At 37.2% G+C, this 15608-nt stretch overlaps 1 protein-coding gene across 3 annotated transcripts in view; it reads left to right on the top strand.

The window, feature by feature from the left end:
* Positions 1-15608, top strand: part of TRIM24 (tripartite motif containing 24) — a 65705-nt gene that overhangs the window by 45545 nt on the left and 4552 nt on the right. For 2 of the 3 annotated variants that reach the window (XM_075051828.1, XM_075051830.1), the window contains exons 9-17: positions 1493-1758; positions 2405-2572; positions 4132-4311; positions 6152-6287; positions 8079-8151; positions 9440-9608; positions 10083-10396; positions 13146-13278; positions 14680-14754. In XM_075051828.1, coding sequence (XP_074907929.1) covers positions 1493-1758; positions 2405-2572; positions 4132-4311; positions 6152-6287; positions 8079-8151; positions 9440-9608; positions 10083-10396; positions 13146-13278; positions 14680-14754 — 1514 coding nt within the window. The remainder of the gene's footprint in view (positions 1-1492; positions 1759-2404; positions 2573-4131; positions 4312-6151; positions 6288-8078; positions 8152-9439; positions 9609-10082; positions 10397-13145; positions 13279-14679; positions 14755-15608) is intronic. The other variant, XM_075051829.1, reaches the window with a different exon arrangement.

Here is a 15608-nt window from a genome sequence, read left to right as displayed (position 1 = left end):
GTGTGGTATGGGTTTGACAGTGGACTGTAGAACAGTCAATAGCATTCTTTGTCAAGGTAATTCCTATTCTAGAGAAAGAAAATAAAACAGATCTATTTTGACTGTAGTGAAATATTTCATACAGCTGTATATGTGAAGCAGTATTATTCATCTGCATTTTTCTCTGCTCTGACTAGACCTGTTACAGGCTTAATAAAGGGTATTAGGCAATAGGTTGGTAGGTTTTTTTCCATTTTGTTTGGCATATTTAATATTTTTATTAATGACTGATGTGGTAGAATCATAATTAAAATGTATGCAACACCAAAATTACCAAGTGTCAATATGAAAATAGTATTGTTGTTAGCTTTCTGCCCTACTCTGCACTACAGTATGTTGGCTGGCCTAGACTCCCTCTGTCCCTACGTCTAGATAGGAGACTAGAATGATGCTACTTGCATAGCTTCTCGGCTCTTGAGATGAAAAAGAGGAATATAAAACACAAGAAGTTTCCTCCTCCTTCAGATAATCTACCCCAAAATGAGCCGGACTAGACTGCACAGGATCCACAGAGACTGATGGATATGAAAAGTGGCAGAGGGTGATTTCAAGTTCTGCTGTAACAGGGATCGTCAAAGTGCCATGTGGTGTGCCTACCTTGAGGTGAACTCTCCTGGGAAGCAGCCTTAAATCTCTGGGAGAGAAGAGAGTATGAGGTGTCTATCTCCCGCTTGTATTAAAAAGCTGTTGTGCAACCTTCCACAGATCATTGAAATTTTTTAACTCTTGGTCTTGGACCATAACTTCCCCTACTTCACTCTATTTTAAACAAAGAATGTATCTTTGTCTTTTCCTGTACTGTGTGCTATTTCCTTGAATCAAATCAAACTCTGTTGTAGTTGGAATTCATGTGTCTTGGATGAGGTAGCCAGAATTTTACATGACAGTTTCATGTGATCACACTATATGTCTCTTCAGATAAAATCTCTCACCCAGCATTAATCTCTAAAAGTTACCTGTCTAGTCAAATTTCTGAGTCAGTGGAGAGAAATAAACCATCTCCTGGAGGTGCTCATCACATCCTAGAATTGGTGGTGTGTAGCAACTGAGAGTATCATTTGAGTATTCCATGATGTTGACTCAGCGGCCAGAAAGGATCACAATACCTTTAAGTTTTATGATACAGTTGAATCTTTTAATCAGGTGATTGGATCAGGATATTCTTTCCCTTTGAAACTTTGCTCCCTTGCTCTTCTGGAGAGGCCAGGACACCTTCCTAGGAGAATCCACTGTATAGAGGAGGCTGCAGCACAAGACAATTTGCTATAAAATGGAACCTTTTTTTTTCAGGGAAACAAACAAAAAAAATGGAATCCTCTATCTTATATTCATCCATTCTTTACATTACAATAATGAATGATGACCACATGGTATAAAAGGAACTCATTGTGAAAAATAGCATTTCTGCTAACTGCAATATTTTGATATTAATTTTATGTTTTGTTTAAACTAGGTTCTTTGGTAATTGAAGATAAAGAAACCCCACCACATATGCCCAAGAGCCCTGTGATGGAAACAAACTTGCAGCCACCAGGCAGCTTACCCTCAAACCAGCTGTCTAAGTTTCCAACACAGATAAGCTTAGCTCAGCTCCGACTTCAGCACATGCAGCAACAGGTCATGGCTCAGAGACAGCAAGCTCAACGCAGAGCAGGTCCAGTAGGTTTACCAAATCCAAGAATGCCAGGAGCCATGCAGCAGCCTCCTGCTTCTCATCAGGTAAGTGATGACTGTTTCCAGAGAAGACTGTCTTTCTCCCATGGTACTGAAGGAGAAAGTATAGAAAGATAAGAAAAAGGAAAGAAATTAAGTCTAGATACATAACTTCAGATAGCTTCACCTTCAGCACACAGCTATGTAAATGGGTTAGGGAACATTTTCTTTAGTGAGAATTGAATGGGCATTTTAAACTTGTCTGGCAAAATGTGTGATAGCACTCAGCCTGTTTTTATTCATTAAAAAAAAAAAATCATATGGTATCCAACCATATATAGTGCTGAGCTATATATTTTGTATTTTTGTCAAATGATTAAAAAGTGAATCTGTCATTAATTTTTTTCCAAGGCTTTTTTGCATAAAACTCTGTGATTGTACCATATATCTTTCAAAGTTGGAAATACTCTCACTGGCTTTTGTGATGTATCTGTATTTACTGTATCAGAATAATTCAAACTCATCTACTAGGTTTTGGTTTTAACATTGAAAATCAATGTGTTGTTTGACCAATCAGATAAATGGTGGGGTACTATTTGTTTGCGTCTAACTAGTTAAGAATTTCAGAAGTTTAAAAGGACCACTTGGTAAAAATTTCTGGAACATTGAATAGATATCGGCTAACTTGCAGAATTGTTTGTTTGTTTTCAAGCAGGCACCTCCGCGCTTGATTCATTTTCAAAATCATAGTTCCAAGTCCAATGGTTCGGCTCTTCCTGCACAACAGATGAGATTTCCCCAAAATCAGAACCTACCAAGGCAAGCAATAAAGCCCAGCCCATTGCAAATGGCATTTTTGGCACAGCAAGCGATAAAACAGGTAAGAGTTTCTTTTCCTTTTTACTGGCCATATAGAAATAAAACATCAAATGCTTTTTATATCATCTTACATTTCTAAAGTGCTTTTCAGGTAGAACAGAGACTGCATTTTTCTCTATGACAAGATGCCCACAGTTTTCTTAATGAGATAACTGTCAAATTTCTTTAATTTTGACAGTTCTAAACAGCTGAAGCATTACAGGAGTGAGCCACTGTGTGTGCTATGTAGGTGTTTCATTCTCTTGTTTGTTATTACTGTGATTTCTAGCCACATGCAAAACTTAACATGGCCATGATCTGCACACTACAATCAGTGAAAAGCAAAATAGAAAATCCCACTATTTAGCTTGATGTTAGTGACTTCACTAGGAACCAGGTAAAAGCTTGACTAAAAAGCTATACCTGCCACCATTCTCCAGAGTATGCCAAATCTGAACTTTTACAGATCAGGAGAGAAAACAAAGTGCACAGTTGAGACCTCTGCTGAGTTAGACTGATCAGTACCCAGCTAATCAGCAGCTGAACTGGGGCAGAAGCAAACACAACGTGTTTTCTGGATGTTCAGGAAGGCAAATCTTTATTAAAAAGCATATTAACCCATGAGTTGTTAGGTATGTAGAAGGAAGGAGAAAATCTTGTCCCTAGAGGTAAGCAGGGAAGAATCAAATGAATCTGATCTGTGACCTGAGAAGTGAAGTAATACCATTCATGTTAGCAATGCTTATGATGTCAGAGAACTAATTCCAACTAAATTGAAGCAAGCTGTACAATATCTAAGAGAACCTGTAGTAACAAAAACCAAAGTCACTTCTAGTCTGTGCCTCTGAAAAGGAATATTCAGCTGTCTGAAAGCATTTCCTTCAAGTATTTTCATTATCTAATAATGTCTTTCTGAACCTCGAAACAGTAAATAGAACAACTGACTAAAAGGAATTGAGCAGAGTCAAATTTCACCTACAGTTGCCATGAAATTCCATTAAAGTCACTGAAAACTGCATATGTCTAAATGAGAAAGAAATTTTGTCTGACTTGACTGTGCACTTCATATCATGGTGTTAAACGTATACGTGGGTGGAGATCCAGTCAGCGTTTCAAATTCTTAATCACTTTAAGTTGTTAAGGGAAGCACAACATCAAATACTTGATGGTGTCCAAGTGACACTATAGCTATTTACTTAATAAAGCACTGGAGCAGTTGTGCATTCAGCCTATTATCTGTAATACTTTTATTGTGCTAAAACTGTTACGTTTCTCCCACAACACTGTCAATGCAGCATGAAATATTAATAGATACTTAACATTGAGATACAGCTTTGAATTGAAGAATTCACATTTATTTCTTCTACCTGTAGTTTTCAACTACTTGTCATCTTCCCTTGTCTTCTAAGATTGGTTCTTGAAATTAGATAACTTCAGAGTAAATCAGGATTTTATGTTTGAATTCAGCTTCCTGAACTAAGCTGCTTGTTTAACTGCTGAGTTAGAACCAGTATATGCAGTAGATGTGATCTCTTGAAAAAAAATAATGCTGAATTGTGGATTATCGTCTTTTCTTTTTAGTGGCAGATCGGTAGTGGACAAACTTCAACTGCCCTTTCCACCGCAAGCAGCACAACATCTACTCCATCCAGCCCCACAGTCACTAGTGCTGTAGGATGTGATGGGAAGACATACGGTCCCCCTGTGATAGATTTGAGTTCTCCAGTGGGTAGCTCCTACAATCTACCATCTCTTCCTGATGTAAGTGTAACATAAGAGCAATGGTTTATGGATTCTATTTTGAAGTAAGTCTTAATGTTTGTGAGAAGTAGAAACCTTTTAGACTGAAATTCTTGCTCTGTTTGTCAAAATGAGACAGTTCTAGAAAACAACAATGCAGGATTGCCTACGTGTTGCTGGCAATATTCAGAACTGTTCTGGGAGCCAGCCAGGGCAACTAAGAAAAATAACATTGCAGGTTGTAATTGTAATTGGACTTGTTTATTTGGATGCTGTGTATTTTTTCCCAGGCCCCATGATGATACTAACAAAAACGAGTTAGCTTAGTTTTCGTTCACTGATGTCCATAGATAGCACTGGTTTGCTGATGGTATTTCTGGTAAATATTTAACTTTTTTTTTAAATATATTTTTAACTCACTGAAAGGGCTATCTTAGGTAATAATTGTTGGTATACTGGCTATATTCCTTATATAATTTCCTTTTGGTACTTCTTTATATATCCTCTAACATGCCTGTGAGCCAGTGATGGAGGGAGAATCATAAAATCTTTTCTTAAGCTCCTAAACTTCTTCTTTGTAGCTTCTTCTGATTGGTACGTGTTTGTCAGAGTCCATGTTAGAGCTGTTGAGTTTTAGTCAGTTGACTTTATTCTTCCAAATAACTGCCAAGCCTATTTTTGTGATCTAAGGTTTGTAGATATCTGAAACATCATGGTTTTCTAGTCATATCTTGCTGTTACTCCCTGTTTCTCCCACCTGTCTTTTGTTCTCACCAATAAAATATCAGATTAAAGTGTTCTATTTTTTAAATAGAGTACATAGAGTACAGAATCACAGTATCTGTCAGGCTTAAGGTGAACTGCACAACACGATCATAAAACTACTGAGTCTGTGAGACATTTCAGCATACTGATTTTTGTGCACAGTGTTATGAACTCTTCTACTTGTATTTGGTTAAGTTTATGCTATTAAGATATATGGCCCAAATCACTGTAAATATGCTGACCTAGCAGAGGCTTCTGCATCCACTTCAGATAAGCCTAGCTTATAAATAGAATTTTCAGTGGTCAATGCAGTTGATAGCAGTGGATTTGTGAGGTGTCTGGATAATTGAGAAAACTGATACCAAGGTGACCTGTTTTCTTATCAAACATGATCTTATGTATTGCAAACCCCCTAACATTTCAAAAGGTCATTTCTCTTTTTATCAAACCAAAATGTCTAATTTTTACAGAAAGTTAGAATGGTAATTTGGGAGCCCCTAAAACAGAGTGCAGTTGTCTGGCCTGGGCTGTGGGTGGAAAGAGCAAGTGTTGGTTTTCTGTTTGCATTTTGAGTCCCATATGCATAGACCCTGCCCAGAAGTTATGTAGTATAGATAGAATTCAGTGTCCTTTGAGGTTCTTCCAGTTCTGTTCAACACTAGTGGATTAATGGGTGGTTTGTGTATTGCTTACTATCTTTTTTAGAGTATATAACATGAGCATGTCAAAAGAAGGTATAGAGGTAAAATTCATCTCCTGCTTCAGTGTGTGAAAGCTCCCTGTCTGATGTAAGTCTCCTCTGTAGCTGAGGGAGAAAAATTGGCCCTTACAGAATCATCTGATCTAAAAATGAAGCACTGTCTGGATTTGGCCATTTCTTTTCTTTTTAGAGAAAGCAAGATGACCTGTTTTAAATTAACCACCTCACTTTTTGGATGGCTAAAGTTAGGTGAAATGCATTTTGGTCTTCACCTTCAAAATAAGAGTATGGCAGAGGCATGGAGTGGGTGGTTGTTGTTGTTCTTGAGGGGGTTTGTTGTGGGGGTTTTTTCCCCTCCCAACACTAAGTGCTTCCCCTCTCTTACACACCTTTCAGATTGATTGTTCAGGAAACATCACACTGGATAATGTTGTAAGGAAGGATGGCACTGCAGAACAGAATCAGCCAAAACCCCCTTCGAACAGAACTGTGCAGTCACCAAATTCATCAGTACCATCACCAGGCCTCTCAGGTAATTTGAATGTGGTGCAATTATCTGTTTAAGTGGTGTAATGGAAAAATCTAATGTGGCAATGTTAACACTGATATCAGAATTAATTACTTCTGGTTTATATCAAAGATGAGAAACATAAAAATGAAGACAAAGTTGTAGGAAACCCTAGTAGAAGGTAAAGTTGAGACAGTATTTTAGCACTGTGAACAAAAGTAAGTGGCCAGATCTTAAAAACCTGGAGGGAAAAACATAGTAGATTTTAGCAAATTGCACAGAAATCCATAGAAGAATGGCATTCTTAGAGGTATGCCAAATTAAAACCTAGAAGCTGTGGTAAGAGGCAAGTATTTGAAAAAGCAAGATAGGATGTTACAGGAGACAGTGACTACAAATGGTGACTTGGGAAGTTCAGTTGGATATTAGAAAATCTTTTTCACGGGAAGGGTAGTGCAGCCCTGACACAGGTTGACCACAGAAGTTATTGTTATGGGTAGCTGTCCTGCTTTCGGCTGGGATAGAGATAATTTCCTTCTTAGTAGCTGGTACAGTGTATTTCGGATTTAGTGTGAGAATAATGTTGATAACACACTGATGTTTTAGTTGCTGCTAAGTGGTGCTTATTCTAAGTTAAGGATTGTTCAGTTTCCCGTGCTCTGCCAGCAAGCAGTTGTACAAGAAGCTGGGAGGGAGCATGGCCAGGACAGTTGACCCGAACTAGCCAAAGGGATATTCCGTACCATAGAACGTCATGCTTAGTATATAAACCGGGGGGAGTTGGCTGGGAGGGGTGGATCGCTGTTTGAGCATCAGTCAGCGGGTGGTGAGCAATTGCATTGTGCATCACTTGTATTTTCTTGGGTTTTATTACTCTGTCTTTTTTGTTTGGTTGTATTTTTTGTTAAATTCCTTCTTCATCATAATCATCATCATTATTAATTATATTTTATTATTATTATTATAGTTATTATTATATTTTATTTTACTTTAGTTATTAAACTGTTCTTATCTCAACCCACAAGTTTTACTTCATTTTTTTCTGTTCTCCTCCCCTTCCCACTGGGAGGGCGGAGGAGTGAGCAAGTGGCTGCTTGGTCCTTAGTTGCTGGCTGGGGTTAAACCACGACAGTGGCCAAGTGTAGGGGACCTGAAGGAGCCAGGGCATTCCTGTCACCATGCCTGGTGGCAATCAGTAGCTACTCCTTACTCCCATTTCCCAGTCTGGCCTGTAATGAAGCTATGTGAGCGCGAGTTCCCAGTAAGCACTCGTGCAATGTTTGTGCACTCGCGTGGCATTCACGCACTCGTGCAGATGAGCTGAGACAGTTGGATAATGCGTTCACGGGCAGCACACAGAGCCCGCTCTGGTTTCTCAGAACCAATGCTCAGTGAAAATTCCTTCGCAAGCCTTTTGGCTGTCTGGTCCCCAGACCTTTGGTCTCTTTCATATCTGGTCCCCAGACCTCTTTCTACTCATTAGCTCGTCTGGCTTAAAGCTTCCTAGCAGATCTCCTAAGAGATCTGCTAGAATTTAATCAGGTAAGACCAAACAAACTGCAGTGATCAAGTGGAGGGGTCAGCCAGGCGAAGGTACTGACCTATCAGCCTGCTTACATGCAATGGGCCCATTTTTCCACTCCTTCCCTCTATTATCCCATGCTTCTCATCCTCTCATGAATTTGTATTAAATGAGATAAGAGTTAAATAAATGACACTGCAGGAGAATTTTCCCAAAAACCTGTGTACTTCTGAGTCACATCTCGGACTTGGCACTGACCTGTGTTTTGTTCTAACCCGATTTTTCTATCCCAGGAGGAGTCAGTGTGACAAATATACACCCTCCAATTCGTTCACCCAGTGCCTCCAGTGTTGGGAGCAGAGAGAGGTAAGGAAAGAGTGGGAGAGAAGAAAATGTAACTTCCACCTCTATAGAACATGCCTCAGTCTCTTCTCTCATTAATGCATACAGAAGTCACTGCCTCACCTTCTCTGTTAACAGGCCAGGCCTGATGGTTATTACAGTGCTCTTTGCATTCTAAAAGTAGTGATTTAATTTGTAATGTATTAATAGCACATCTAAAAATGTATTAGCTCTGTAAATGATGGCTAGGTTGGCATTATTAAAAGAATGCCAATTCTAAATTAGGTTTTAAATTCAGAAAAATCAGCCAAAGGAAAAAGTTGCATATTGAAAGTCCTCGTGAAACTATAAATGACATCAGATTAAGGAACTGATGTTACAAAGAGGGTTATTACAAATTTTCTGCCATAATACAGTTAGTTAAGTGAGTACTAGATACCTACAGAGTGTCTACACAAATGTTTTTATCCCTTAGTGATGGAATATTAATGAACAAATAGGTTTACACAATGTTATTTGAAGAGTGCAGATCCATTAATGTGTTCCAATAAATTAGAGCATACATCTGACATGAGATTAATTTTTCACGCAGAGAAAAATCAGATGACATTCATCCTACTCAAATTGGAAATGCAGATGCTTTTTAATATAGAATACCTTTTACTCTATTCCATTTACATGGTAAATTCTGTGAAGGACTCTTATGAACTGTTTAAATGTTTGAAGAGTTTTTTATTTGCATTTAAAAACTGTGATTCTATCTGCTGCTGCTTGAATTCATTTTGTTAGATTTAAAAGGACAGATCTAGTTCTAAAAGTAGGGGCCCAGTTTTGGTAGAGCTGTAAGGCTGTAAAACTCTTCCAAGAAATGTAAATATGTGTTTTATCTGGCTTCTTTGCTTGTGTGGTTTACAAAGATCAGTTCAGCTCTGGAGAAACACTGGCCTTCCCCAAAATACAGCTGTGTCTCCTCCAAAGTGGAATAACGTTCAGTCGAAGCACTTTTTTTTGTATGACCTAAAAGAAATGGAGATTATTTGCAAGTCTTACACTAATGGGAGGTCAGACCATGAGCAATTCTCTAGTTCTGGAACTGCACCATTAAATTTTCCCTTTTTGTAATGCCTTTTCAACATACACGAAAGGAAATAAAATTGGATGTCGTATTCTATAAAAGTAATACTGTATTGCTCAGGATTCAAAGAAGCAAAATGGATTAGCATCCTGAGGTCTCAGAAAGCATCACTGTACAAAAGGTGTCCAGTTCTGACTCTTAATTTTCTTTTTTCCTTCTTCTGCCTGTCATTTACAGTTCTGGCTCCTCCAGCAGACCACCAGGAGCTGATTCTACACACAAAGTCCCAGTTGTTATGTTGGAGCCGATCAGAATTAAACAGGAGTCAAGTGCACCAAATGAGAACTTTGATTTCCCAATTGTTATAGTGAAGCAAGAAACGGATGAGGAATCCCGGCCTCGGAATGTAATATTAACATTTATAAAGATCTCCTTTCTCTTTGGTGGAGGGTATTTTGCACTTATGGGGAATAAAATATTTTATTAATATTCTGTTGGGGACTTTTTTAGGGGAAAACTAAAAAGCTAAATAAAAGGAAGAGGTGAAATTCAAAATCAGACTAGCTCTAATGCCAATTCAATTAATTAACTGGTGTGATCAGACTGCTTTTACCCATTGAAAACCTGGGAAGACAGGAAATAGCTTGCAAGCATCAAATTTTCATGTGGTGCGAGGAAGTGTTTCTAATTATAGTGCAGTAATATACACAAATAAGGTTGCTAGAGTTTGGGAGTATCAAAGATAAGTTTTGGGGTTTATTTATGTTGCAAGTTGTACGGCTGCTTGCATATAAGTTTGTAATTTTGGTCAGTTTACTTGTTAGGTTCGTGCAAATTCGCATAAATATTATAATCTGGCTTCCTTTGTTTCTTCTTACAGGCGACCTTTTCAAGAAGCATACTTACTTCGTTGCTGTTAGATAGCAATCATAATTCCACTTCTGATGAAGCTGTCTTAAGAACAGATGCACCGGACAGCACAGATGATCAGCCAGGGATACTGCAGGAGAACACATCCAGTGGGAAGACAGGATGGATAGGTTCCTCCCACATGGGGGAGGGCAGAAAAGAGGATGATCCCAATGAAGACTGGTGTGCAGTATGTCAAAATGGAGGGGAGCTCCTTTGCTGTGAGAAGTGTCCCAAAGTATTCCATCTTTCTTGTCATGTTCCTACATTGATGAGCTTTCCAAGGTAATTATGAGCCCTTCAATTCCATCTAAACTTGCATTAAAAGGCATAAGCTTTGTATTGTGAAGCCCAGTATGAGAAGCTTCAGCCTCAAAGGAAGCAGTGTGTTCTTGAATCCAGAAATTTTATTAATTGGTGAAAATTGGAATTTGCTTTGAAACTCCAGTTTCACTTTCAGATTGGCAGTCACAATGATAAAACTCTTTGCTTATTTGGCAATTAAGCAAGATTGCTTACATCTAGGGCATCTATTATTAAAATTGGTCTACAGAGTTACCAATCTGTCATAAAGTGTTTTAAGGATGACATAAAAGATTTACATCTCTTTAATAATAATAATACAAAACTTAAAGAAAAATCTAAGCTAATATAGTATTAAATATATTATTATCTGTACTGCTAAACATGGCTACAGTCCAAGCATGGGATGTAGCAACTGGCGTCTTCTAGTGACATCTCGTTCAATGTTGAAACAAGCAGTAGGCTTTCTTGATTGGCTGTTACAAAACAACTACTCAGTTTCTTGAGTTTCAAAATGCACTCTTAATAGGTTGTTGTTATAAGAATTACTGGCGTTTGCTTCTGGAATTAGTGTCTTTGATTAAAAGAAATGGCATTTTGCAGTGTTCCAACGTGGAAATGCCATGCAGTAAGCTTATTAGTATTACAGGATAAAAACATCTGTCATAACACGCACGTTGTTTAATGCTTTTATAAATACTAAGTTTTCTTATTAAATATCAGCATAGTTTGCTTGTGTAAAACATTGGGATAGCAACTTAGTTTAGTACATTGATTATCTCTGCGCTACTCTGAACAAGCATACTTCTGTAAGCATATCTACTCTTTTAAATGTCACTAGAAATGTCACATAAAAATATTTGTTTTACCTTTTGAAACTACAAATTACAGGGGGGTTTGGGTTTTTTCCTTGGGTTTTTTAATAAAATGATGCTATGTTACATCTTTGTGTCATAAGAAAAACCCCAGTAAAGTTACAGTGAGCACTTAAACTAATAAACATTTGTGCCTTTCTGACAAGAAAAAAAAAAAATCTTTAAGCAGGTAGATAACTATGTATTTACAAGGCTTTGTTCCTATTAAAATTAAAGTTTCAAGAACAAGTCTTTAACATTTCTCTTTTTTACTGGATCATTCTGTGGAAACTGAGATGATGTCCAGGGGCAAGGGAGCTAAAAACAACTTTTCTGACAAGTGTTCAGATTTGTAAAGGTGCATATTAATACAAGTGCACTGTGTTCCTGGACTTCAGAACCATAGTTAGCTTAATTTCCCTCCTGGTTTCAGATGTATCAGGTTTGTGTTCTCATCTGTGTGGGTTTTTTTTACAGCTGTAACAGTCTCCTTAACAAACTTTGGTCTCTTGTTCCTTCAAACACACAAAATAATTCCTTTATTATTATGTCAGCAGTGTCAGTCTACTTCTTTAATGATTGCTTTTTGTTCTTGCTTCAGGTGGATAGAACAATTTCCCCTATAGATTTACAAGGTCACTGCATCTTTTTTTCCTTCAATCTAACCCACCACACTCTTCTGGATTCTTGGATATTTAAATGCATTGTTCCTTCCATCTTTCATGTGTTTCCTGTTTTCTTGTATCATAAGATTTTTAGATCGTGGCTTGTATCTATTTTTGTGTATCTGCCAGATCATTTCTCTGATGCTAGTCCAAGCACAGAGGTCACACTGTCATATAAATAACTCCATCAAGTTAAGACAGTAGAAGGTAAAAGTCTCTTTGAAGGAAAATACCCATTATTCACTACTGTATGCTACAACTAGCAGATGATGGAAATCTTTGGATTACTCTGAATAAAAACCAGTAAGATTTTTTTTTTTAACTTGGAAGGTCTTGTGCCTTACTGTTGAAATGAACTAAAAGGCGCTGCAGAAACTATTTCCTATTTACAAAGATCTTATAATAATAACATACCTCTGAGTAAATACACACAGTTAGATCTCATAACGGGTTATTGCTGAATTCTGTCTGCTACCTAAGAAGTACAATTCAGCCCTCTTGTGGTTATCTGCAAGCATGCAAGTTTCTTCATTTGTGGAGAACTATATTAAAACCATAGACTCTTCATAGGTTTTTTAAAAACTTGGAGGTTCACAAATTGTATCAGAGCACCAGTGAACATAGCTTGCAGAACCAATTTTGTCATAATCTTATGCTGTCATTTAAATCTATAGGGTTTTCTTAGACTAACTGATAAAATTGGGAACATCTGAAAGTTTTAGGGAGTGACGAATTTCCAGTTTTCCAAAAAATTTTCTCAAGGGTAATCTATGTAGAGTAGTAATGTGTTGTAGATCAAGCTTGTAGAAAGAATATATAGTTCTCACCATGTAACACTAACAATTTTCCTTCTGTTCGGCCTATACGATTCCTTCAGTCTCTCTGTAGTTAGAAAACAGAACTCCTAACAGTGCTTTGCTTGAATCCTATAAGTTCAAGTGAAAAATTTCAGTACTAACAACAAGAGACACTGTTTGTCTGTTATGACAAACCATTTTTCTGTTATGACACCAATGCTGTTAGTTCTAATAAAGCATTTTTACCAGCAGTCTCTGCCTTTTGTAGGGTTTGAAAAACCAACAACAACAAAACAACACACAATGCAGGAAAAAACACCCCACAGATGAGTAACTTATCCAGAAAAATGTGGAAAGCCTTTTGTCAAGAGTGTGCTACATCACTGAGGTCAATGTGTCTGTTTGTCTTCTTTAGTGGAGAGTGGATTTGTACATTCTGTCGGGATTTGTCCAAGCCAGAAGTTGAATATGACTGTGATAAACCCGCTCACAGCTCTGAAAAAAGAAAATTGGAAGACAGTGTGGGTTTGGCGCCAATAGACCGCAGGGTAAGGATAAAACGAGTACTGTCATCTTGCTGCTTGTGTTCTGAAACGTACGTGTCTTTTAAAAAGTGGTGGTAGAAAAGAAGAATTAACTTCTTAAATAAGCTCTGAGATGATAACAGCCTTCATGTAAACATGCTGAACAACACGTGATGAATGTCTGAGAAGTGATTGTGATCTGGTGCTCTGAACTGGGACTGTGTTCTAGGAATTACCAAGTGCTGTTTCTAACAGAGCTTTTGTACACAGTGAGCTTGCACTGAGAATTTTTTTTCTTTGTGCTTTCCAAATTTGGCATAGATTGACGTTATCAACTAATGGTTTTGGTCTTTAAAGCACTTTGTCAACATCCTTTTAAAAAATTAAGGTGGTTCTTTCACAATGAAGATATACAGAGATACAATACTGATCCTGCAGAGATTAACACAAGTCTCTGGAAATAACAGCTATCCTTTTGCAGCTTTGAATAGTCTGGTGGAAAAGCTACAAAGCAAGCAGTGGGTCTCCAACTTTTGTTTTTCCCTTAAACCTCAGAGTTAAAAGAAAAAATTGTGCCTTTGAGCAGACAGTTGAACTGCTTGACAGAAACTTTTGGATTCTTGGGGTTTTTCTGTTTATTGTTCTTTTTTCTTTGTAGTTGTTCTATTATTATTTAAAACTTTTTTTAAGCAATTTTGAGCTGTATTGGAAACTTTCAGCAGTGTTGTACTTGGTTTCACCTGACAACTGCTGTAAATACACTGAAATTAGTAATTTATTGGCAGTCTTAGTCTACCTGTAGAACCATTATTTACATGTGCTGCTATCTAAAAGGAAAAAAGGTAGCTCTGTTTGTATTTTGCTTTAAATGTAAGTTATAAGTGCTGTAAATATTCTGATAAACGATCAGCAAGCATGAAATCACACAAAACTATTATTAGAATCTCTTTCAAGGATCAAGATCCGGTTTAGTGTATTTGGATACACAAAGAAAAGATACCACTTCCCACTGCTAACAAAAAGCACCGTAGCCTTTGCAGTTACAGAGCAGTTATACCCAGATGAGGAATAATATGACTGCTATCTCTGAATATTTGTAAAGCAGTGAGAGCCATGCATGCTCTTTTATTCCCTGGAATGTCTGCTGGGCTCAGCAAATGCCAAATAACACTGTTAGTTACTGTATGAGGTTTCATAGCATGCATTTGAGAGTTGATAATGATATATCTATTGCAGAGAAGGAATACTGTAGGCCACTATTTATGACAGTTAATCTTGCTTCCAAATAGAGTTTCCGTGCTCACTGTCCTGCTTGGGGACTGAGGGAGTACTGAGCATCTGTTTGGTATTTTCTGTAGTTTGTTATTTTAGAACAGATCATGTAGGATTCTGTAATTACTTGGCTATCAACTTTTCTTGACACAGAAGTGTGAAAGGCTGCTGCTGTACCTCTACTGTCATGAAATGAGTCTTGCTTTTCAAGATCCAGTTCCTCCCACAGTATGTACCTCACTTCCTTCCATTTTATGTTAGTAGCATAATTGGCATGTTTCTAATGGATTTTTTATGTCCCATCACGGTCCATTATCAGAAGTTAAGGTTCTCAGACATTGAGCATATTAAACATGTTTAATTTTATTAAAACTGTCTGAAGGGGAGTTAAAAGATGAAGCATTGGGTTGGAAGGAGATTTGCTAGTAAAATTCCCCAAGAACTGATTTGGCTTAATACTTCAAAAATACACACAGAAAGTAAGTTCTAACACTGTCTGCTGATTTCATAATGCTGAGTAATACCACTAAAAAGGTAAATTGGGATATGTTTGGGTTTTTTAAAAATTACCTGATTTTGAGAGTACTCTGTAGTACTAATATGAAATTGAATGTCTTATTATTAGCTTGAAGTTTATTAGTTTAAAATGGTAAACAATACCTGGGTGCATTAGAAGTCCAAGGATACACAGAAGAGTTACCAGCGTGATCAGATGAAAAGTACCTCTCATGTTCTTCAAGACAAGTCAATGGGAAAAGAATTCATGAATAAGTAATATGCTCCTATGCACCCTTTTTATTCCATTTGAATAAGAATTCTTCTTTTGAAGAACATTTCATAGAATTCAATAATAAGAAAGGGCACAAGAGATTAATTGATTAATCATATGATGGTCATGTATTACTAAATTCAGGTATTATAGCATTTCTCTTAAAATGTGAATCTAGTTAGAAAGAAAGTATAAAAATATTATCATTGGATTTCATATCTTATTTTCTAATTTCTAATTCTTTCTAAAGAAAGAATAAATCTTAATTCTACAACCACAGTTTGAGATGCCAAAATCATTGATAACTCTGGAA

Source organism: Buteo buteo, chromosome 19 (genome assembly GCF_964188355.1).
Source record: "Buteo buteo chromosome 19, bButBut1.hap1.1, whole genome shotgun sequence".
Lineage (NCBI taxonomy): Eukaryota > Metazoa > Chordata > Aves > Accipitriformes > Accipitridae > Buteo > Buteo buteo.
Note: the sequence above shows the minus strand (reverse complement) of the source record. Positions and strands in the feature narration are given on the sequence as shown.